The following is a 25534-nucleotide window of genomic DNA, read 5'->3' as shown; positions in this document are numbered from 1 at the left end:
ATGAACTTCGTGAAAGCATGCGAACAGCATTCAAGTTTGCTATCGAGTCAGCGTGGTCATGCGTTGCATCACCTTGTCCTTGAGGGAGTTTTCTCTCTCGAAGGCGTACATATAGCTGATGTCATCATCGCGGAATAAAATGTAATACGACATGTCACGTGAGTCGTAGTAGGTACGCCGGACTTTCAACGTCTCTCGGCACAGCACGTCGACGTCAGCCACGTATGAGCGCTCGCACTCCCGGTTGTCGGAATCCACGATGGGACCGCCCTTTGCACCGGCGTACACCATCACGGCCATGGTTGACGATAGCAGCAGTCGGAGGCCTTTGTTGCCGAGCTCGCGCAGTCGTGTAATCGCCTCCTTGGCTGCCGACTGTGTGTTGGACGCGCGCGTATTACCCACAATGAGTATTTCACAAAACGGTGTAAAGGCTACACCGTTTACACTTGTTACGTAAATCGTGAAATTCAGCAAGCGTTAACGTTGCCTTTTCTTTTGAAACCCTGCCCCTTTTACCCTCTTTTTACGACCTTTCTCTGCAGTATGGCGCTGGTGTCCTCCCACTGTAAGACTGCTACAGAGCATGTACTTATATCCGCTTATAGCCCCTACGTAGGCACGCAAGCTCTGTGGCTGCGGTGTTTAAGTTTCCCGCGTTTAGCAGCACGGCCTAAACGTGCATGGCGCACAGCATGGCGGTATGCGTCTGATCTTGTGACGTAGCGGATAATGCGACTGACTGCGGATCACAAAGTTCTAAAGGGCCTAATTCAGGAAGACTCGTATATCGAGCACGGTTGCGTGCACAGGATGGTAGGTTTAGTGCTGACATCCGATATGACGCTTGGTCGAGAAAAGTCACAGGTAGAGCGCTCTCTTTAAAAGCGGATACAAATTTGAGAATTACCTGTTCAGAGGGTCATGTTGTTTTAGGGGTTATGGGGCCTGTCTGTGTCCGTGGATTATGGACGTTTGCACGCGTTTTAATGGGTGCTGGGACTCACTGGAAGGGTAATGTGAGCAATCTGATATGATCATAATCTACTGCAATTTGATTGCGTAATTTGGTGCGAAAAACCAGCATGAGATATCCGGGTGCCGGCATTACAAGCTAATGTTGTAAGAGAACCGCCAGTCGCTTTAGCATGTCCTATGGTATTTTAAATACGTACAATTTACTGAACCTCCTGCAATTGCATCTAGCGCTTGCCACACCTTGACATCGAGCGTACTCTGAACAAAATATTGCGGCTGGCATAACGCAGCAGAGGAAGAATTTGCGGGATATCTTACCGACACCACTGGGGCTCGCGTCTCTTTGCTCGAACTTAGGGTCGCGTGCTTTAAATGCGCTTCATGACATATCTAACGCAGCCGCGTCCCCAACAGCCTTCTGCCCTCTCTCAAGTCTTTTAAGCAATCGCCACCGTTGATCGGGTGGATCAGACGCTAACTTAGAACAATCTTCTTCAACCACAATGCAAAGTTTGTGTGTATTAGGAGGATATCTTCAGAGATCCGTGCTGAAAAAAAAAAAAACTGCCCGATCAGATATCAGTTTTGCTTCCGAAAACCGCTGATGGCGCTGATACCTGCACTGCATTTTCTGTTGTTTCTTTTTGGGTCAGGAAAGCGCTTCTTTTTTGTTAAGATTGTATCTCTCACCAGAACGCAGTTATCTATCGGTAGGGGATAATATAGTTTGGCCCTCAGTGTCCCGCGAACCATATCGTCTCAGTGCGAAGGGGTGGGGAACTTGCACGGCAGACCGCCGAGTTCGATGTCGCCGGGAAGGGAGCCAGGTACTGGAGAAGGTGGCGAGAGTGCTTTTCCGTACTCCAGTCGAGTACGCCAACGTATAGCATCGGTGATGCTGCGGACGTTGAGGGTGCCTGTCAAACTTTGATAGAACGAAATGAAGGCGTTTACGTCTTGCGTATTCTTTCGCGCTGTCTTCCAGACGAAGTGTCTAATGCGGTGTCCTAGTGCGCCGTCTCCTGTGACGAGTTTTTAACGTGGCTGCAGCAGCTCCGGCATGTGATGCTCTGCACCGGTCCCCTTAGCTGTATGCCAGCCGCTTGGTTCCTCCGTTTGTCCACCTATGCGAGTTTACATCTTTCCCTTTTCCTCTTCCCCATATCGGAAGGTTGACTTACACGGCGTATCGAGCATTAAGAGAGTCATTAGAGGACTTACGAAATTGGGAACTTCTCCGTCTTCATAATACTGGCTGATCAAGCTGGCGCGACACGGCTCATTATCCGATGTCATCGTTATGTGGGTCTGTATTATGATGAAGTCGATGCCCCTGAGGAAACAAAAATGCGCCTCACTAAATGATTCTCCCAACAGTTTCTTTCAAACTTGGTTTCAAAGTGCGCTTATACTGCCTTCTTTTTTTGTTTTTGGTTCTCGCCGCCGCTCTTTGGGCCTTAATAATGCCCCAACTTTCCAGTTACAAGTCATACTCCTGTGTTGTTTGAGGACGTCTAGACCCTCATGCCGATGTTGCCTATCCAGCGAAAGCATGACCACCACAGTGCTCACAGCAATGCTGCCACCTCCATCAAATCGGCTCTCAAGAGCTTTTGCCCTTGGTCCAATCACTACAGACGTTGTTTGTCTGAGAGCGTCAGGGAGGGGAAGACTATGCGTACGTCACGTGTCTCCGATGGACTAAAGGTATTCATGCCCGTGTGATGACAATTCGGAGCACGCTAAAGAGTACCAGGTGGCGGGAATGAACGATCGATCGATCTGCCGTTCAATCAATCAATCAATCAATCAATCAATCAATCAATCAATCAATCAATCAATCAATCAATCAATCAATCAATCAATCAATCAATCAATCAATCGATCGATCGATCGATCGATCGATCGATCGATCAAAAATTGATGTGTGCACAGGGGAAGCCAATCAGCGCGCGAAATGTATTGCTGGCTAAGTATTAAGCAGACAACGCTCAGTAGGTGACAGAAGACCCTCATGGAACGTACTGTGTATTCGCTAGGCTTTTGGCGAATAGCCGAGCGTTGTGTGCTGTGAGTAGCCACAGGCCAAGGAAAGTAATTGAGTCCGGTCTCGAGTCCAGAATGGATCGTAGGTACTGCGTTCATGGAAAGAGAATAGAAAATTAAGTTGGTGTAGTATATATCACTGCAAGCTAGCGCTGGCGCAAAATCTACAGCTGGTATTAACAACGCTCCTGAATTGGAATGCTGATAGATTGCAAGAACAGCTTATGAATGACCCGCGCAAGCGCACTTGCCATTGTATTTCAGCGAAGAACATGGTAATTATGGCAGCTGCCTGGCATGAAGAGCTTCTGCGCTAAGCAAAATGTTCCATTTTCTCCAGATCATCTATAGTCAGCTATACATGGAACAGGTCTGAATATGACTAATGCTGGCAACTACCAGCAGGAACGCAGAGAATGATGCAAAGATGTGAAAACTGATTAAGCTGGTCAACGCGCTGCAGAGACAGCGAGAAACCGTAGCTGCACTAGAAATCCAACTCGGTGGCATTTCGCCTTTACGCAAATTCATCTGATGAATTGTGCAATTAGGTCCACAAAAGTTTAAAAAAAATTGTTGGTGGTTTAGTTCTGGTTAGACCTGGAGTGACGCGATAGCTACAGGTGGCCGAGTGGAACTTGCTCAGTTGAATTGCAAAGTCAGTCTTTCGCCGCTCCGTTTCGCTGTGCGTTCCTTCTTCATCTTCATTCCACTTGACACGGAGTACGCGCACAGCTGTTGCAGCTCTGTTTCGCCGGCGCGCCGCGTGGCTGGTCACGTGACCAACCACGAACTACGTGATCATGACGAACTACGTGATCAGCCACGGCGCCGCGCCCCCGGCAGCTTCTCCGCACCACGTCAACAACCACGTGACAGCGTGGCGGCGCAGCCACGCTGAAGGCTCGAAAAGCTACCGTAATGTAGCTATCGCTACGAAACAAAAACACAGGTGGTCTTAAAAAAAGAAGCCTTGAGTTGCCGTTGGAAAAACGTAGGGCAAATTATTCTGTGCGGTTTCTTCCTTACTTTACATAGAAGTATTTCATGCCCTATAAATGGTAACAAAAAACAACGCAGGCACTTCCAGCTTACTTCATTTACACAGTGCAAAATGGATGCATATTTTCGGACGCGAGGCGGCACAAAATCGACAAAGGCTAACCCAACAAATGATAGTTAATTTTCTTCAACGGAGTAAAAGATTTATTTGTTTCACACGTGGGCAAATTTGCGGACAAATTTATTTCCAAAGCATAATATAGATGAGGCCCGTTAAAATGGCCAGATGTACAAAATTATTTCTCGATAGATGCATTACAAGACGTATGGGAAGTACCAAACGCACACATAAGATTGTTCTACACTATCACAAAGGAAATACATAGTGCGACCTCACCTTGAAGGCGTTTGCGAGTACATCTGTGCCGTAAGGGAAGTTATTGCTGAGTCCCAGTGCACCCAGAGCGCGCATCTTGTCCTTGACGATGAGATGCTGCAGCTGCTTCTTGTCTAGGCTGGGCAGTTTTTGCAACGTCCCCTTGTTGTCGGCGGCGAGATGTGAAGAGAAGCTCAAGCCCCCTAGCGTTGTCGCGGAGGTGGCCACCGCCTGCGGGGAGAAAGACAACCATAAAATAGTGAACCTAATTTCCGTACATTGCAAATCGCCTCTACAACGGGAAAGGATGAAGTGTTGCCCTTTCTGAGTGTAACGACATTAAGTGGGCATCATAGGAGGACGGTGCACCATTCTTGTCCTGATCATGGTTTGGCAGCAAACCATGACCACGATTGTTGTTAATTTTAAGTTGCCCAGTTTACGCCCAAAAACATAAAACAACTGTAACTTTAGAGGGCCTGTCTATTGTTTCTTGAAACATCTGCTACCCATCGACCGTCTAATTTGGTAAATATTCGTTGGTTTTCTCTATTATTCCTATTTTTCATCATTTAATAAAAGTCTTGTTTCTTTTTGTTTTGGACGTCATCTGGAAGCTTCATGGCAGATCAATATTGCTTTCTGCCAATTCACGTGGCACCTACCAAATAGCAGCTGGGTGGACATGCGGCAACGTCGAAAGAATCAGGCTGCATGGAATGGGCGCCTCAAACAATCGGTTCTCTGCCGTTCGGTGCGTGTGACCGGGGCCCGTTTCCGAGATTTAAGCTTCTGCCAGAATACAATCGGCATTCAAAGCTAGCGTTTTGCGCTTTCAAACGTTTGGCAGAGCTCACCTTTTTGAAGACTTCCCACGCGTGCTCTCCTTTGACTGGCTTCAGGTTCCCGTTCACTACCGATAGTTCGAAGAACACGGCATAGTCACATATTCCTTTCGTGATAGGATCCTCGTTGCGAAGCGTCTCGCTCACGGTGCAGATCGCCGTCTTAGAACTCTTCGTCGTTGTTGTCGTTGTCGTGGTCGTGGTCGTAGTTGTCGTTGTCGTAGTTGTTGTCGTTCTTATCGTTGTTGTCGTCGTTGTCGTTTTCGTCGTCGTTACTCTTTCACTGGCTGCGACAGGGCAGATTGCGTGAATTGAAAGCACGATTTACAGACTTGCTTACCGAACACTGGCGTTCAGTTTACAAAGCCCTTAGCTAGCGGGCTTGCTAGAAGCTGAGATTAACCGAGTTATTTAGAGCATTCGTGTAGTTGGCTCGTAATTGTTCAGAAATTTGTGCCGTCTGGTTTTAAATATCTTTAGTTAGCTGGCCAAAGGGTAGTTTAACAAAGCTATTCTTAAGTATCCTCCAAGTGCGGACACTCGCAAATAGTTAGTGCTTTTCAGTTTGCACAGAAATTTAGGTAGCAGACGAGAGCCCGGTTTCACAAAGGTTTTAGCGAGCCAATATAGGTTAGACTTGTGCTTGATCCTTCGGTTCTCCACCTAACCGATCGTTGGGATAATTAATAAGTATTCGTGAGTGGCAATTTCTCAGTGAAAGGGTCGATCACGATGCAGTTTTCTGCGCTTACTTGATCGGCTAACGCTACCCGCCAACACGAGAGTGCCAGTCGATTTCGAACCCAAGCTACGTGCACAAACTTTGTAGAGAACTTGGATATAATCTAAGATGAATTTTTTACATAACCTCTTTTACTTTTTCTCGTCTCGGTCTTCATCACTGCTTGAAGCTGCGCCACGCACCTTTTTCATGCGTCAACACACGTCCGTTGATCCAAGCGATACATGGAACGCAGCACCGTCTAAACCAGTGCCCGAGTGAAAAAAGTGGAACGAGTCGCCGTACATACTGCCCAACCAGTGGGCTGAACTTGGGCAAGTATATGTCAAAGCTGGGTCGCAGAAGAAAGGAACTCGCGTTGAGGTTTCAGTTTTTCTTAGCCTATTACTGCTGCCATTACTATCTACGTTTCTTGCACTGTGTCCATTCTAGAACGGCCGGCATATGCATGAACCATAACTGCGCAGACACTCACTCTCACACTCTGACACTCTCACTCTCTCTTCGTGCGCAAAGACTGCGTTAATCACTTGGTGGCAGTGCAATGTCTTTCCGCGGCATGGGTTATGTGCTGGTTCAAGCGCCTTTACTTACTGTAAGTAGCAGGAGTCACGGTGGCAGTCCTTGGCGTCGAAGGGGCTTCCACCGTGGAGAGACGGCCAGTCGTCCGAATGTCCAAGGTTGCGTCGGTTATAACGTCGAACCTATTGATGTCCTCGTCGTCTGAAACAAAATAAGGACATCGCAATACGCTGAAAGCAGTTCGTTGTGCAAATCACATTCAGCGACCACCGTTACCTGGATTACTGCACAGGTGGAAAGCCCCAGAGAGCAAGAAACGCTTAAAATATGAAAAAGAAGCCTTATTATAATTTCCACACAAGTTGTCAATATGACCGAACCGATTGCTCCCACAGGCAGGAGTGAATGTTGTGGCTGGGATTTTGTTTCACATTCCAAGACAGTTCACTCGGTTCTTCCGCGTAGCAGAGTGCGCTTGTGCTGCTATTTTTCGGCGTTGTAACAATTTTTATGTAACGGTTACAGAGGTTCGCCTTGTAACTGTCTGGATGAAACAATTGCCTTCATTGGCAACATTTGGTGACCCTCTATTTTGCCACAGTGTGGTGCGTAAATAATGAAGAGCAGCATATAACTCTCATAAAGGCTATCCTTCATTACCGGTGTTCCCCATACAGCGCGTCAATAAACCGGTTGTAATTTGCATTGTACTGAACAGTACTCACTTAATTAAAGTGACTTGTAATAATGAGTATTATACATTGCCGTTAAATACATCGCATAAGGTTATATGTAGTGTAGAAGTTCCATCCTTCGAAATTAACAAATGGTCTGCTGTTAGTATGCCACATTAATAAAAAACTCAGAAAAGTCACGATGTTTACTCCTTTGACGTGATAAGCTAAAAAAGAAAGGACAGTTGGTACGAACAAAACCACACTTTAGAAATAATAAATTGTCTTGCCTGTTTGTAACTTTGGAGAAATTTCACTTCCAAATAGATTTTTCCTGAAATCAGTTGCTGAGCAGCGTGGATGACAGCCAAGGATTGTTTATCGAAATTTTTTGTTTGTGACGAATATTGTCGAAAGCCTAGAAGAACGAATATTAAGCTCTACCACTAGGTTGGTGGCTTTGTGGTATGAACATCCACCTTCTACATGGAAGCTGCGGGGCTTCATCCCCAGTTCCGCCGGGTACACAACAGTTTCTAATGAGCACAAGCTTTTTTTCCCCTTACCTGGTGCTCGATTTATTTGGGATGAAATGCTTGGAAAATTGGTCTTTGGCAGCACGGGTGTACACTAAGATACTTTGAGCCATGTCGCTTTTAAGCAAAGGTTCCCTTGCGCTATTAAAATTCACTATCATCATCGTCAAAATTTAATGTCATCAGCATTTAGACATTGCAGCCAGTCAGCCATGAGAGGCCGTAATTAGAGTGTCACAAAAGGCAGTAAATGTTATGTGCGGCCACAAATATCCTATCGCGGATTTCCAGCTGTTCATGGCTAATCCTTGACTGATGCGTTTTGTCTCATTGATGACTGCGCACAGGACTCACCGCTTGTTGTGCCTTGTTTATAACCTAAAATGGGAAAGATAAAGGCGCTCATGAGATGTGATTAATGACCATTATATTTAACCGTGAGCAGGTTTTATGCTGATCGTTCTAATACCAAAGCACGGGCTTAAGGGCTCAAGAATCTTGGTTTCGAGGCAAATGTGAGGTCTTGTGAAGAAAGTTTATACTGATGTATTCAGAATTTACGTAAGCGAAAGCTCTCACAGTAAGATCCGCGCTAATTGGCGCGCAGAGGTGCTTTTATCTAAATAACTTCCAAACAAGCTAAATAATCTGTGATTTATTAGCTTATACACTACAATACATTGCCAAATACTAGCACACTTCCCCCACACAGAAGAGTAAGCACAAGTTTCCCAAAGCTCTAAGCTACTGATGACACGGGCGAAAGTTGAAGCTAGAGTGACTACTTACGGGCAACAAGGCCGACACAGATACCCATAATGAGAAGCAGCATCAGCGTAATGAACACCGCCTTGAAGAAGATTATAGCAAACGACCTGCATGATAAAGAAATTAGCATCGCGTTAGATCACTGCCTCCGGGCAAAAAAGCAACACCGAACGAAGCTCGGCGCTCACGCTACCTCTCCAGCATTCTATGCAGCAATCGCAGGGCGACACCATAAGTATGCTCTAAGTAATCACGAAAATCTGGCGCTTAGAGCACAGCCGCAGCTGGCCCGCACTGTCCAGAACGTTAAACATGAAATTGGTTGCCATAAACTGGTGATTTATTTATATAAGGTAGGAATTTGTGCATATAAAATGGTGGTTAAGGAAGCGAGTGTTTGATCACTGCTCGTAATTCCTCCCATGATTGTTCTTTAACCGCCCTCAGGTGGTTACTCACTGTTTAACCACACTCGGGAAGGGGAGGGGGGTGTTGTTATTGCGCTCATCAGCACTTAGTGGAAAGTTTTTGCAGTTATTGCGCTACCATTGCACTACAGCTACCACACACAGAGCATAGAATTAATTGTGCATGCTCGCGGTACAAGTGAGAGGTCGAACCTGACTTTAGTGAATCTTAGCAAAGCGGAAGTTTGGGCTTGTTGGTATTGCATTTTTCAGAGACTTAATGCTCGTCCTGTTATCTTCATTTGTCCTATGTTTCTGCTTAGGTCCCCGTGAGAATTGACGGTAGTGGTAGCAGTAGCAGTATACGGCAGTTGTACACTAAAACAATATTTCCCTAAATGAAAGAATATAGTTCACAAGAGGCTGCGTTTCTGGAGATTACATATATTTTTCCTGCACCACTTTCAGAGTAAAAGTGAACAATAAAAATTCTCGAAGTAATAGAGAAAACATCCAAGACTTGAATTATTCTTTGAAACTCTTTCTTCATCTACGAGGGAAAACTTGCCAATACTTGCTTTTTCTGCTTTTCTGCAATGCAAGAATGATCAGATACGTTAACGAATTCATCCTTCATCGCCTAAGTAAGCTCTAGAAGAACCTTTGTCGAGCATGATGCTGATCGTGCGTAGCCAAAGGAAATGCTCAACTTTTCGCAGGTACAGCGGCTGTATTATAACGAAGAAATATGGCGCATGCACAGCTTTGTACATGAGCTAGGGCTCCAATTTGCAACGCCATTCTGAAGACAGACATCATTCCTCATTTGCCGGCATATTAGTTATCGGTTCATTTTCTAGAGCAGATCACTGATAATATATTTTTTTACTGTACCACTTGCGGGAACGTGCAGTCTAATCCATGGGTACTAGACAGGGTCTCCACTGCGTATTTTATAAATGAGCGAAGGTGCGTAATTTGATACTGAACTTCCCAGATTCAGAACAGCTTACCGAAGCGGCCATCAACACAATAAAATACTGCAGTGAAATGCTTAAAGATAGTGCGGAGTCAGTTTTTAAGCAACAAATTTTGAAAATGAAGCGTAAATGATCGCAAAATCCAGAGTTTATGCAACGAACGGGGGTATCAAATAACGCAACTTGCAGCCATGCGTAACAGCTATTCCACTAGATCGGGGCAGGCACAGGTCTCGATGAGTTAGAAATTCCTATTACAGTGCGGTTTTGGTTGTCGGCGTTGGTGGCGCCACAATCGTGGGCTGAATTAGCCACACTTTATTACTAGGTATTCGAATACAAGGCCCTTCATTCTTTTCTGAGTAGGTTGCACTTCAGCGGAATACAAACTCAATAAGTCGTGTGCAATAAAACTTGGTCCATTTAACGATTCCCAGAAATCTGAAACTGACCCACTATTTCCCGTGCTGTTGGTTGCTGACAAAGTTGTCGAAGAATAACCACAATAATCATTAAATAACGATGAAATGATTGTCTCAATTTCGACAGGGGTTATTTTATTCGGCTTCTATTTATGGAGGCCCCGGACTAATGTTTGAGAAATAAGCCCGCGCAAAGCAATTAAAAGCTGCCTGAAAGCAAGTTTGAAAGCGAGTCAGCAGCTTTTATCACTAAGTAAAAAGGACAAACGTACCTCTCCAAACGGTATCTGTGAACGCATACGCTGCAAAATAGATAGGAGCTCGAGTTAATATTGTACCGAGGGACATTGCAAGTGCGTGCAAAAATTAGGGGGTGCTTTTCTAAAAAAAAAGATGTTTATAATCTCTGGAATGCAAAGAATAATAAGTGTTATTGGTGCTTTGAAATTCGGCAAGAAAATTATTAGGCTTCAAAATTTCGTACCCATTCCATGTCCGCAGTTCATAGGGCACACAACGATGCTGCAATACTTGTTTTCCCAACAGTTCAGTGCCTCTGAGGCGTCCCGTATTCTGAGATGCATCATTTCTTTTTCCGCAGCGACATACAAGACAACAAAGAGTGATATAAACGGCAAGATTTTCTTTAGTATGCGACTTATAAACTAATATTCTGACTCCTATTCCTATTCTTAAGTCGCGGGAAGAATTACGCAAATGGTTTTAAGCACAACGGTTTTTCGGGATAGAAGGCATTATCTGTGGATTATGTGCATTCACTCGAGTCTTGCTTAAAAGAAAACTGGCCGATGATAGTTTATTTTTGTCGCACACAACTCACCTACTCTCTGTTTCTGCATTTTTCGGCATGAAGTGTGACCCGCTGACTTCTTTAACTGAACATGGCAAGAAATATGGTGTGACCTGAAACTTCTTAGTAAAGAACTGAATGGAACCTGGTTTCCCTATTTCGGTTTGGTTTGGTTTATATGAGTTTAACGTCCCAAAGCAACTCAGGGTATGAGGGACGCCGTAGTGAAGGGGTCCGGAAATTTCGACCACCTGGGGTTCTGTAATGTGCTCTGACATCGCACAGTACACTGGCCCCTAGAATTTCGCCTCCATCGAAATTCGACCGCCGCGGCCGGGATCGAACCCGCGTCTTTCGGGCCAGCAGCCGAGCGTCATAACCACTCAGCCATCGTGGCGGCAAGGGTTTCCCCATTTCAGCACAAGGTTCTACATGGTAGTGACAAGTCTTCCCTTGTCTTTCATCCTGCGAAAACTATCACTGAAGAAAATGATCCCGAAAAGATTTCAGACATGTTTTTATAAAAGAGTAAAATTGTTTTCCTTTAGAGACTGGTGATGAAAGGACAAGTGCTTGCCTGGGCACGGTACGTGCCGCAGTAATTGTAACCAAAATCACCTAAAAGAACCTATACTGCCAAAACCTGAAGTTCATAATAAGAAAAAAATTCATATGTGGATTACGGTGTTGAATGCTAAGTTGTGCAAACAGTGCATTAAAAACACACTACTCACGAATCCATTTGCAATTCTTTTTCATTTGAGAAATACCATGCTTCCTGGGCCCCATGAGTGTCATATCTGGGCGTAAAATTTACGTTCGCAGTTTTTTTTTTATCCTTGCCTAGCTCCGAGCTATACGATGCAGTGAGAATCGCTTTAGCGAGCTATTCATTGAGCGCGCCGACAGCAGGATGAACTTTGCAAAGGTAATAGAGCTAGAAGTTTTGAACGGAGAACTGCACGTCTCGTCTGCTGTGCAAGAGACATGCACATCAAAGTGACGCAGAGTAAATATGCTGATTCCTATTGGAGAGAAGTCTCGTGGTAAATATGTGTAGATTTTAGTTACCTTGTGTTGGGCGGGATTCCATCATGGTGGTTAGGCCTGTTGGAATAAAAATTAGGTTTAGTTCGAAGCAGAATAGTCGGTAGGAAATGGCAGGCTGTGCGCTATTTCTTTCGTTTTTTTCTTGGGCACAACTGCGGTTCGCATGTGGCTGAAGTCCGCACGCTCCACACGAGACATATTACAACGCCAGCTGCCACTGTAGCTATGTTTAAAACAATTCACAGGCGTCCATTATCATGCCCTCATCTCACCTCGTCAATCATCAACGTCGCGTTCCCCTTCTTACAAGTGCCAATATATTGTTTATGGTAGGTAATAGCGCAAGAAGAGACAATGGACCAACTCGCCTAACATTCTGCTCTAACCAATAAATTATCTTTTTTAGGAGCGTGTGCGCGTCTGGAGGAGTGCCGTTCACCCCACCCTTGCTTACACCACGATCTTTTTGCTTTACACCAGCCACTATTGTTACGTATGTGCCTCCTGCATTATAAAAGCCTGCCTGTAAAGTTCGTTTTCACTCTTGAGCAGGGCGGACGCTTCGTTCATTGGTCATCGGCGAGACATAACACGTTTCGGCGGGCGCCCCTTTACGTCGCTCAAGTTGCAGCGCCGCTCGGTAATTTTTATTATGGGGAACCTGCGCTGCCAAGGTGGCGCTGAAATTGTTCCATTCGGTGACTCCAAACTGCTTTTGTCAGCCCCTTGGGCCGCCGCAAACGCGAGAACATATTCTGCGCGATTAGATACCCTGCGTTTGGCTAACAGCATTCATTGCCTAGCTGCTTTCGGCGTAGCCCAGATAGCTGACGCACGGCACGTGCGCCTTCGACAGAGCGCGGAGGCTCACGCCAATAAGCGCCTGAAGGTGGCGCGGAAAAGTACTAAGAGTAGTACCCAAAACTGCTTGCTCTTCTCGCTAGGCAGTGTGTTATGGCGCTGCAATCGGCACCGCAAACTTCAGCGCAAGTTCCCCGTAGCCTCCGCGGGGAGGCGCAGTTCGAATAATGCCTGCCAGATCATCTGCTTTCTAATGTGACCAGCACGGTCGCCTCGTTTACTGATTATACACGATGTGATTCTTTACAGCGGGCGCAAAAAAAAAATTAGTGTCCGGAACGCAGATAAAACAGGTGACGTTGGTCTTGTTATTGCAGGGATGGGGTCAATTTTACAGGCTTCCCCTTGAATTCCTTCCTTTAATTTGTTAAGGAGTGTAGAGATGTGCGATTAGAGTTAGTAAGTTTATGGTCCCTAACAGAAGTGTCCACCGATTACAACTCGAACTATATATTGTGTCGCGAAAGAGAGTTATTCTTAGCAGGCCTGATGTTCACCTGGCCATGCCACTAAAAGCAAGGAACAACTCGGACAGGAAGCTGAACTAGGGGCGAGAAAAATTCTATTTGCGGAGGTATCATTTTTGACAGCGTATGCATGCAAGGAAACACTTCAAGAGGGCGACGTTTAGACACGGACTTTGACCAGTGGCAGTTCTGTGAAGGGGGCGACTGTGTGTGAGGGGCGGTGCCATAGAAAAGACGGTCATGTGCATATTTTTCAACTTCATTCGGACAAAGAAGGGGTTGGGGGATTCATCGTGAAGTTTGACTCTGCAGAAGTTTACTAGTCGAAAATAGGGAGGAGGACGAAGGGACTATAGTCACATCGCTCTAGCTCTGATATTCGCGAGCAGTCATGAACCATGCGCCATGAACAGGCGCAAAGGAAAGCGTTTGTGTGCTCACTCTGTTCCGAATACGAAAAGGTGGGCTGAGGCAGCGGTGGAGGTGGCCTTGCAATGGGCATGAGCGACGCCGACGTTGGAACAGGGTGTTGTGGTCGTGGAAGTAGCGGGACCGCCCGCTCGGCGCCGCTTGCGCTGGTGGCAGCATTAGCTGGCTGCATAGCACGAGGTTGTGATGGCGACTAGGTAAATACGGCGGGGTGACAGGCTGCTGCAGGGAGACGAAGGTGACGAAAAGCCTGCACGCCAGGCAACAAGGGAGGAGGAACCTGCTGTAAAGAGAACTCGGTCGCAGTGTGATAGCTGCTGTTGGTGACGCTAAATGGAAAATGACACATACCCACCGTGATGATCTGTATCGACTCAGGCAGCGACAATTCTTCTGTTCAAAGATGTCTGGCAAGAATGGACAAACGGAGAAAAGAGCGCTCTGAATCTTCTGAACCTTCTTCGCCCTTGCTTAAGCTGTCACGCGCACGCAGATGATAGTTTTTCTGGTTGTTATTACTGAAAATATTTATTTACGAAATTGAATCTGAACCCCTTTGTTGGAGTCCTTATTTTTGGTTTCCATTGGTCTAAGCTGCTACGGCGGCCTTGTCTACGAGCCATTTGTGGACCTCATGGCCTGCATTGAGCAGTGCGGCCACCCACTAGGTATGGGTTAGGCAAGGGATGGTGGATATGGCCTTGTTTTCCTGGCAGGGCCATAGCATGTGGTAGAGGTCCGAAATTTCTCCACAGCGCCGACATTCTGGCCCGTATACTTGTAGGTACCGGGTGTGGGTAGAGATATGGAGCTGTGAAATCGTTGGCTCGTATCCTTCTTCGCGATTTCTTCCTCACGGCCTAATTCATTAGAGGATGATCGAATTCTGATCGTTATAGCCTCTAGTTCTGCAGGATTTCAGCAAGCACTTCATAATTATGATAATTGTGCGACTGAGACAGGGGTGGTAATTCATAGGCGATGTCGTGGGCAAGTTCTCTGCCTCCAGGGGACCATATTATGAGTGCGCTTTCAAAGCTTGCAACTTTGAGGACCAGAGATGGCCTGCTAACCCACCCGACCCTTGATGTTGCTACTAACGACAAGGAGAGAAGTTAGGGCAAAATATATTGGAAAGAAACGAAATGCATCCGCACAAACAATATACACTGGTAGTTAATGCGCGAAACCGAGCTAGTCTTTTTCGCGAAGTGTCGACATGTTAACGGGAAAAGGACAGTCTATTCCACGACGCATAGATTTCGGCGGAGCGTTGTAGCGAAACACAAATATTTAAAAAAAAGGAGGCACATAGACCAGCGCAAAACAGTTGCTCGATACTAACTCTGTTAGCGCTGTTTTTATGCCGTTGTTTTTATACCGCTGTTTTCATGAAGGTCTTATACTCGACAGCATCGATAGAGGCATTCGCATTAAAACAGAATGCACTTTTGAACGCCACGAAAAGAAACAATGGCAAAATAAAGTAGTGCGATACCCAAATACGTGGCAAACAAAGCATGAGCAATTACCTCCTGGATAGAAAGCTGGAACAGAAATGGGATAGGAAGGCTTCACTGGGAAGGAGGCATTATATATTCTATATAACGGTAACGCTTACACACCCAATAATATTTGGGCTTTTTTGGCAGTTACGTGAGACTGTTTGAAGGGAGTTCGAGCAAAAACGGAAGGCAAGCACCGGGCGGCTCCTTTCTCGTTTCGTCTAGCGGACCTGTCAGTCAGGGCAATCCGAAAATGGGGTCCTCTTCGGTTCCAGAAGACGCACCAACTATGAGACCAGACCAGCTCTGGGCACCCGCCACTTCACCCTGTAGCCGCCGCCACAGCAGTCAACCCGAAGGCAGCGACGAACCTCTCGCAGTTCGAGAGAAACAGCGTCGGAGACAAGACTGCGGGGTCCGGACAACTTTCAGCTGAATCATACCCAACAATTCTCGACAAATTTTTTTGTTCACGTGTTGTAAGGTTTCACTATAGCGATGAATATATCAGCCGATCTCCCGTCGGCAGGCTTGAATTTTTTTTGCTATTAACGCTTTTGCCATCGTCAGAAGCGTTCTTCATTGGTTTTATATTTCAGTCTTACTGCTCGTTGCGAGCGATGGAAAAGATTTGAAAGATAGATCTTTCTACAAAACGGAAGAATGGACCATTGCCTTTATATTGCCGTAGCAGTACCTCACAATTTTCTAACATTTAAATATTTTGTTCAAGAATGTTGGACATGAGTCACACCGCTGTGTGTGCACGAGCACCAGATGGAGTTTATCTACTTTCATTATTCTGCATTCTGATGAAAGATGCAGTTCTTGGTGCCGAGTCTTGTTTCATTTCCCCTCACTCTGCGTGTACCTTCGCTAATGTGGAAAGCATGGCGTCACATGCCAGCGTTAGGATGAATCGAATTGTTGGGAACACGCATTCTTCAAACGGAACAAGACAGGGGGTTGTTCCGGCGCACCAAAGCCATGTCCAACATTGTAGGACAAAAATTTTGATTATTGTAAAATTGTGAAGTACTTTTTTCTTTGCTCGCATGGAGAGCTAAGACTGCCATAGAAATCCAATAGGGAACGCTTTCGACGATAGCAAAAGCGGTAATAGCAAAGCCTGTCGAAGAGAGATCTGTGGATATATAGACAGTTATAGTGAAATCTTGACATATATAAAAAAATTGCGTTTATAAGCTCCTACTCGTTTAAAAATGGTTTTGTCCAGAATTGTTAGCTATGTCTCAGCGCTCGGAATAGACATATTATAGATGTTGGCGGCTGGCCATACAATCTAGACACGTAGTGCAACTGACCGCCGGAATAAATCGTATGTACGGAGCAACATTTGCTTTTAAACCTGATTTTCGATGCAGAAGATTAGTCCTCAAACTGACGTTGAAAGGCAGGTCCGGAATTTTTCACCGCATCGCATGAAAATAAAACCTATTGCACTCACTGAAGTCCTTCGATATGTTTCAAAACAAGCTAGGATATCAAGTGTACTGAGGCCTTTGAAAATGTCTAAGGAGAAATGATTACAAGATATTGTGTGCATTCCATCAAATAGGTACTCCAGTACGTTTTCTGAGAGGCAAACACAAAGCTGCCGGGCTGCCGCCATGGCTCAGTGGTTGTGGCGCTCGGCTGCTGACCCGAAAGACACGAGTTCGATCCCTGCCGCGGCGGTCGAATTTCGATGTAGATGAAATCCTGGAGGCTCGTGTACAGTACGATGTCGGTGCGCCTTAAAGAACCCCAGGTGGTCGAAATTTTTATACTACGGCGTTCCTTATAGCCTGAGTAGCTTTGTGACGTTAAAGCCTCATAAACCAAATAAAGCTCTCGGCACAAGAACTGGGCTCCTGGACAGATGCATGTTTCTACTTCAGCACGCTATGAATTATAACGCAGTGTGTGCTGCTCAGCACATGCGTTTCGAGCGCGATGCATTGCCAGCCGAACAACAGCTGCGGTGATAGAGGCTTTATTATCACAAGGTCGTTGGGCGCCGCATTTCGGAGATGCCGAGCTTGAGTCGCTCGTAAGCGCGGCCGCTGCGACATGGCCAGTAGACGTCCCGGTGCACGTCGAAGAACGCCCAGCCGTCCGTCAGGTTCGCAAACGCTTTTGCCTGCGAGCGTATAAATCGGCATTCTTAAGGAATGTACGTTTACGCGCACACGCGAAACCGAGCAATAAATTAACACGAAAACTTTAGAAAGCTGCGAACTTGTGCAGCAATCAAGGCTATGCAAAAAAGGAATAAGATACAGAAGTTCACAATGTACTATTTGTATAAAACGAAATGCGATCAGCTCAGTTGAAAGCGGAGGAGCGAAACGAGAACATTTTGCTTAAAGGATACCGAATACACAGCGCTATTAAACCTCAGTTGAAAGACCCAATGCCACCGTTTGGCCAGATGGATTCCGGATAGATATCACCTGCATTTTCTCTACAGCAGCAACGCTTTCTTTAGTTTTTATGTTCACATTTTAGTTCACAAATGCAGTGAGAAATCGTAAAATGTTTCGCTGCAGACAAACAATAAACGAAGGCATATCTTTAAAGCTCACGTCAGTATCGCATGCGTCTCACAAGCTCCACCCTTCTCACTAGAGTCAAACATAAGTGATTACTTTACTGCAATGGCTCATGAATTAGTGGCAAAAATAAGTAACAGTTGAGGCTGAATTAATACCCACGCTCTTCCTTTGAGCGAGAAAATGTTTCTGCTTTAGCAGAGGCCGGTAGTTAATGTAAAGTAGCATTGATTTCCCATGCAAGAGCTCCATGTATTAAACACAAATCTACGAGACCCCATTTTCCCTCCTGCACGAAAAGAATGCCCGCTTACCATGGTTCCAAGCTGAATAGTGCATTGGCACCTGGTAGAACAGCTGGGTGACACCCACCTATTCCAAAAGTTGAGTAGACAGGGGCACTATGTCTCACCTTGTCCTTGAGTGATTCTTTGCTCTCGAAGACGAACATGTAGCCGATCCCAAACTGCTTGAAGGAGATGTAAGTGGACATGTCACGCTTCACGTAGTTGCTGCGCAGGTCGCCCAGCGTGCTGCGGCATATGGCGTCAATGTCGACCACGAAGGATCGCTCGCACTCCCTCCTGTCGAAGGTCACCGAGGGGCCACCCTTTGCGCCCGAGTACCCCATCACGGCCATGGTGGACGAGAGCATCAGTCGGGGACTTCCCATGGCGTGCCCGCGCAGTCGCGTGATCACCTCCTTGGCTACCGACTGTGCGTTCGGTACAAATGCATTACTCACACTGCGGTGCCTTTTCCAGAATGCGGCAAAAAATGTCGACGTCGCTTGGGCAAGCCCCTAGTGGCATTCGAAGCCAGTTGATATCAAAATGCGTTGAGTACGACTAATGTGTGAGTTGACGTGTGCAGAGGAGGGTAGAGAAAATTGGGAACTGCAGTAGGACCCTCGATTCAACATAACCAACAGAAAAAGATAATCAAGTGGAAGAGTATGTAGAGACAAGTATTGTACAGAAATTCAACACACAAAGTACAAATGACAACTGCAGAAGTAAGTAAACGTATTAGCTAAACAAAAAAAAAATAACAGCATGTCTGAATTGCTTTGGTGAAAGCTGTGGTTGCAAAATACCAACAGGACTGCTCTTTTTTTGACATCAATAAAATGCTTGCTCAATATATAAAAGCGCAATATATTGCGAACAGTCATCAACTTGGCATATGGCAAAAAACATAGCATACTATCTGCTTGTATTTCCAAAAGGCAGGTCGATCTTTGAATTGATATAGTAAGGCCAAAATATATGAGTATGTGATTACGTGAGGTGGGAAGTTACATGCAGTAAATTGGCGTAATCCTTCCTCGTCACACGCTCTAGAGATTGTGGGCGCTCTTTTTACATACGTAATTCGGAGCTTCATCGCCTTCATCCGCCTGACTGATCATGTGGGCGCGACAGGGTCCTTTTAGCGCCGTCATTGTTACATGGGTCTGTATTATAACAAAGTCGATGTCCCTAAGGAGAGAAAGCAAAAGTTGATAAATACAAGTATTTTCCAAACAAAATACTGCTTGCTTAAAATGTAGTGGAGCTGTTTTCGAAATTTATTGTATTCATTTGGAGGGAGCGGTTCGTGTTACTGCTCTAAGCCCATGGTTAATGTACGAACTGGTTTAGAAACATCTTCTGTTGTGAAACTAATGTTATTTGAGGAAGCCGATGCATTTCGCGCATTGTACATTCGGATCGTGGTGATAAACAGAAGACTTAATTGAGTGTCTTTGTATTCACAGCTGTACAAATTGGCTTTATCATACTGTTCGCGAAGTAAATGTCTCTTTGTACATTACCGTCAGATGACATTAGCAGAAATATTCACTGATTCCTGTTTGCAGCTGCGCAACGTAACACACCCATCATTTTCTTGGTCCGCATGTCATGATGATATCCATTTAGTCCACAAATTGTGGTTGCTAGCACTGTCTGTGACGCAGGACAGAGACAGAGGTTAGATTAGGCTAAAAACAACTGCCCTGCCCGCATGTGAAGCAGGACAAAAATTATTGTGGGACGAGAAAAACAACGAAAAACAATGTGTCCCCGCCGGTACCACTAAATATAACGGGCTATGTGATGCAGGACAGGCGGAGGCAGAAAGAACAAATCAAGACCGTAATTTTACTGAAGAACGTGTAAAAAAAAAGGGAATGAATGCAAATGCACCGCCGCACGCAGTCGTCCAGAGAGGACTGCTCATAGAGGCACAGCTGCCGTGCTTTTTGTAGCGGTGGCGTGCGCAGAAAAAACCCAGGTGCGGCATGCTCTATCACGACACATATGCGGGTCGCGACACCTCCTGCTACCCCCTCCCCCCTCCCGACCCCACAAAGAAAAACCTAAGCATAAGGAGAAAAAAAGGCCAAAGTAAAGAAGAGAATGGCTCAGTTCAGTGTGTCAAGTGCCGCTCCTTAGGTAGCCCAGGGGATCTCGCTGATATCAACAACAAAAATGGATGACTGCAGTAGGATCACTGCAATAGAGACCGTGAGACGATGAATTTAGGAAAGAGGAAATTTGGGTGGGCTCGTGGATGGAAAACAAGTACGAAACTGAGCAAGGACAGGACGGGGCCAGAAGAGAGACAGACGAAGCGCTAACTATCAACCCAACAGAAGGATCAAGAAAATTCCGCAAAGGTTCTGTGCTTATATTTCTATATACCTTTAGTGGCACCAGGAGATTTCGTTCAGCTCAAAGCGTTTAAAAAAACACGGCGCACCGGAATAGAAGGTTGTATTTTTAAGCACACTTGCAGAGTCTACCTCCCTAACCCTGCATACGAAAGGGTCGGCGAAACAGGAAATAAATTAAATGAGCTGCGTACAGGAGGAGGGATGACAAGTAGAGCGGAAGTCGTCTTGTCAGTGTTGTAGTAGGCAGAAACGACCAGGAGATAGGAAATACATCTTCACGAGACTTACTGTGCCTTGCCCAGGCTATTGGCGAAAAACCGAGCGTCGTATGTTGTGATGATCCATGCGCCGAGGAAAGTGATTGATCCTGGTCTGTCTTCCAGGGCTGCTCGCAGGTACTGCATTCATGAAAGACGGCAGTCGCCTTGCTGCACTGTCTCACTGCAACATCGCAGTCGTTATAAAGTTGCAGCAAGTATCCACACGTTTAATTAGGAATCCTGGTAGCCCGGAAGCACAGTTTTGTGAATGAACGGCGGAAGCGCGCTTGTATCGATTTCAGCGACCGATGTGATACTCATATCCGCGATATGACATATCAAAAATAACATTGCGTTTGGCTAAACTTTTTAATCGGACCTCATATTATCGGCCGTCAGCAATATTCCTCACCGAATTGCCTGACCTCTCCGAGTCGTAGTTCAGTACAAAATGGGTCTGGTCTCAAAATGATTTAGGCTGTCAGCGGAGAGCATCGAATGCTTCCAGAGCGTAAAACATGGTCGCGATGGATAATAAGTCGCCAAAGGAAAGCTCTAGAGAGTGGAGCGGCAGAGTTAAATAAAAAATAAGTCACTCAGAGCTATTCATGGTTTATACGTATTGAAATGAAACCACGAATGAAACAACGGTATCGCGTGGGGGAAGGTATCTAAGCGACTCGTTCCGGTTCCCTGTGCAGGAAACTCCAGCTATGGCAGTTAATTATTGCATGGTAGGGTTGTTGGCTAATTCTTATCCCAAAGAATGCAGGAAACTGCATTGTACCAACAATACAATTTCTCTCCAATCTAACACCTGACAAAATTACTGCGGCTGACTGAACAAAATACTTCACGGCCTTCTTTCGCTGTTTCTAAACAGAAGAAACGAATGTCTTCCTTCGAAGTTTTTGAAAATCTCCTTTTGTGATCGTTAACCTTGCGTGATACAGATGAATTCGTTCAGATGCACCAAATTATTTCTGCATAGATATCGGATGGGTATTAAAGATATTGAATGCAAGTAGAAATTACTTCATATTGTTACAATGCCAATGTAGAGGGCAACATCACCTCAAACGTCTTTAGAAATAAGTGTACGACGGGTGCTGAGCTGCGGCTGAGGCCCAGCGTCCCCAACGCAATCATTTTCTGAGTGACGATGAGCTCCTCCAGTCGGGCGGTATTCAAGGTGAGAAGCTGTTGAAGTGTGCCTTCTCGTTGCGGGGCCAGATGGGAAGAGAAGCTCACGCCACCTATCGTCTTCTGTGAACTGGCCACCGCCTGCGACAAGGAGGACAAAGAAAGGTAAGAACAAAATGGGACTAATTGTCGTACCTTGTAGGAGAGATCTCCAGCGGTATAAGTCTTTAGTTGTTAACCTCCAAAGCCGAGAGCTATGTGCAACAACCCTAAGTAGGCATCGAAGAAGAGTGCTGTGCTCCCAATGGGCCCAGCGTTCCGCAGCCACCACACCATAATTACATTAATTTTTCAGTAACAGCCACTCTTCGCAAGCTCAGAAAACACGTAATCTCTTCGGCAGTTTGACGAATGTTCAGGTGTGCGAGGTTGTCCCGGATCGAAAAGCTCAGCGTGCAGCAAACAGTACTAGCGAATCAATCCGGGGATTTTGAAATCGTAGAAGGCGGAAGGTGGTAGAAGCCGGCGGCTAATATAGAAGTATGCATCTCCTTATCGCCGGAGCTAGAGCTGAGTACGTGCGAATTAACGAACATGGTGTGGAGCTAGTTGCTATGCTTTCATGATTTGCTACGTAGACACATAGTCATAGACAGCACTGATACCGCCACCAGCTGCACAGAAGCTGTAGAGCAACATGGAAAGCCTGCCAGCGCCCATCTTTTGTCCTGGTATGTCTCAGGTATCCCAAGTCGTAGCCAAGTCTACGTCAGGGCAATCAATCCATGATTATGATGGACTCAGACTGTTGGAGTTTACTAGGTTTAAACATGGCATTCAGAGCAACGATAAACCTCTTCGAAGATATATCTCCTACCTGTGAATTCCTTTTGTGAGCTATATTATTCTTTAAAAAAATATCGGGGAAATGTTCGTTTCACTAAAACTTGTTGCTGCGCTAGTTGGTGACACATACTTGAAGAAAGATGTAGCGCAAAAGAGACGAGCACGGGAGAGAGACGCGACATAGACGAACGCTACATCAACTGAGAACGCGTATCCAGCCCGTCGGTCATTCTGAGGAACTCTGCTACTTCTTGAGACTTCTTAGTCAGGAAAGGGTCTTCGACATTAATCAACTTGAGGTTTTGAGTTTGCGGCCAATAAAGCTTTCGCTTTAAAACCTCAAGTTGATTAATGCTGAAGACCCTTTCCTGACTAAGAAGCCTCAAGAAGTATCAGAGTTCCTCAGAATGACCGACGGGCTGGATACGCGTTCTCAGTTGATGTAGCGTTCGTGTTTGTCGTGTCTCTCTCCCTTGCTCGCCTCTTTGCGCTACATCTTTATTTAAATGTCCGTTTATTCTCAATCTTCTTCCCATTTCTCATAATTGAGCGAATTATTATCGCTTTTCTCGGGAACTTTTTTGGCCCTTGGCACAGTGTTCTATACATTCATGTCCCTCCAACCGACAAGCAGCTGAACAAACAGGTGGCGGCATCTCCCAGAGGAAGGAGTACCTAGCGGCTTGAAGAATCTTGTTGCGTGTTGTTTTGAGCGTGTAAGCCGCGGCAGTTGTCCAGAGCCTGCGCTTCTGTTAGAACGCGTACTGCCTGAAAGGAGGCGCTACGCGGATGAAGTAAGTCAGCATGAGCTCACTCTCTTGAAGACTTCCCAGGCGTGCTTGCCCTGGACTGGCTTGAGGTCGCCGCGCACCACTGCCAGGTCAGAGAATATGGCGTAGTCGCATATTCCTTCCGTGATGGAATCCTCGATGCGTAGAGTCTCGCTCACGGTGCAGATCATCGTCTTAGGCTTTGTCGTGGTCGTCGTCGTAGTCGTGGCTGTGCGGAGGGCAGGTTAGACCATGATAATTGAGAGAACAAAATGTAGACTTTAGCGCAGTATGTGCCGTTCTTCTAGCGGGCCAGTCGCCATATCCACAAACCCGAGCTAAGGTCGGTTAAACATTTTTATGGGATGCAGTGTCACACCATTTTCAAATCGCCCTAAAAGGTGCAGTCGAGAGGCCAGGTTCCTGAAACTAGTAGGTAAACCCCTGCTAGTAAATTTTTTCGGCAGTTTTTTAGGGTGTCACGTTGCTTTGCTTGCAAACACCATGTGCGCGAGTCAGTGGCATGTTTAACAAAGCTCTCTCTAAGCCTTTGTAGAGAACGTCTGTTCGTAATTTTTAAGCGTGCAGCTTCGTTCCGCACTTCCAAGCACTTTAGGTGGCGGGCCAGAGAAGAGCTTCACAAATTTGTTCGTAAGTGTTAGTACGCAAGGTCATTTTGTGATTATAACCACCTCCATGGCTTTGTGCCCATGTCGTTCGGGCCGTGCGCCCAAGGTTGTGGGATCGAATCTTGGTCGCAGTGGTCACATTTCAATCTATACAAGACGCAGACAAGCGCTTGTGCTATGTGATGCCAGAGCACTTTATACAACGCCAAATTGTCGAAACTAATACGAAACACACCGCTACGGCGCCTCTCATAACCAACGTGAAGCTTTCGGACATAAACCCCACATGTTATACCTACCATACCGTAAATAGTTTGGTATACAGCCATTGTACTGGCCAATAGATTAGATAACGGGACAGAAGCCAGGTTCTCCGTAAAGCTGTTCGTACGCATTTGTGCGAAAACATATGCGCGCAGTTTGTCGGTACGCCGTATCTCCGATCGTCTTTATAATGAAGAAGCTCTCGTGAACCGTGATTTCCCAGCGCAGAGAACAGTCCCGGTGTCCGAGTTATTACTTATAGGCCAAATCCGATTACACAACACGGAAGGAAGTAGCAAATGGGAAACGAATAGTTGCAAAATACGCTCCCTGGGCACGGCATATAGTCGGCAAAGAAGGCATTGTACACGCACGTAAAAATAACGAGGCGAATTGCTAAAAAAAAAAGAGAAACTTGAACCGGAGTACATTCTTTAATATATAATTTTTGGGTTTATACGCGCACTACGATAAAATCTTTTCTCTTCTCCCTTATCCTAATTTTGGGTACTTGGCTTCTAATAATTTGTAATTTGCACCGCTTATAACCGCTATCGAATACGATTTCTTCATGTTACCCCGTTCACACTTTTGCTGGCTCCAGGCGTTCATAACGTTAGTTCTTTTTAACCCGCTTTGCGCAGTCACCTGTGGCACATGTGAGCAGTAGTTTGCTTAAATCTTATATCTGTTTCTTTGTCTCAGTTTTTTTGGCCTCTTGCTTAACTTACTGGGTGTGGTAGAGGAAGTGGTGGGTTTCCTCGTGGTCGAAGTGTCTTTGATCACAGGGCCATGGCGTGTGGTCGGAACTGGCGCGTCCAATTCGGTTATAAGATCCATTTTGCTTATGTCATCGTCTGAAAAAAGAATAACAGCACCGCGCCATCATTCAGCCCAGTCATTAATGAAGAATATATACAAGAACTTCTCTCCATGGTTTCTTGTTCGAAGTTTATGAACGGAAATTTCAAAAAGCGTCCGAGCATT

At 45.8% G+C, this 25534-nt stretch overlaps 1 protein-coding gene across 1 annotated transcript in view; it reads right to left on the bottom strand.

Annotated features, from left to right (window-relative positions):
- LOC144094493 (uncharacterized) overlaps positions 1–25534 on the bottom strand; it is a 48011-nt gene that overhangs the window by 16556 nt on the left and 5921 nt on the right. Inside the window, exons 7-21 of the mRNA XM_077628419.1 lie at positions 25279–25404; positions 23699–23883; positions 21970–22179; positions 20924–21033; positions 19346–19457; positions 18389–18691; positions 17428–17564; positions 8511–8596; positions 8076–8099; positions 6584–6712; positions 5260–5534; positions 4424–4633; positions 3004–3113; positions 2200–2311; positions 73–375 (exon numbers count right to left, since the gene is read on the bottom strand). Of these exons, the coding sequence (XP_077484545.1) occupies positions 73–375; positions 2200–2311; positions 3004–3113; positions 4424–4633; positions 5260–5534; positions 6584–6712; positions 8076–8099; positions 8511–8596; positions 17428–17564; positions 18389–18691; positions 19346–19457; positions 20924–21033; positions 21970–22179; positions 23699–23883; positions 25279–25404 (2432 nt within the window). The remainder of the gene's footprint in view (positions 1–72; positions 376–2199; positions 2312–3003; positions 3114–4423; positions 4634–5259; positions 5535–6583; positions 6713–8075; positions 8100–8510; positions 8597–17427; positions 17565–18388; positions 18692–19345; positions 19458–20923; positions 21034–21969; positions 22180–23698; positions 23884–25278; positions 25405–25534) is intronic.

Source organism: Amblyomma americanum, chromosome 6, assembly GCF_052857255.1.
Source record: "Amblyomma americanum isolate KBUSLIRL-KWMA chromosome 6, ASM5285725v1, whole genome shotgun sequence".
Lineage (NCBI taxonomy): Eukaryota > Metazoa > Arthropoda > Arachnida > Ixodida > Ixodidae > Amblyomma > Amblyomma americanum.
The sequence above is the reverse complement of the archived record's forward strand: the minus strand, read 5'-3'. Positions and strand labels throughout refer to the sequence as shown.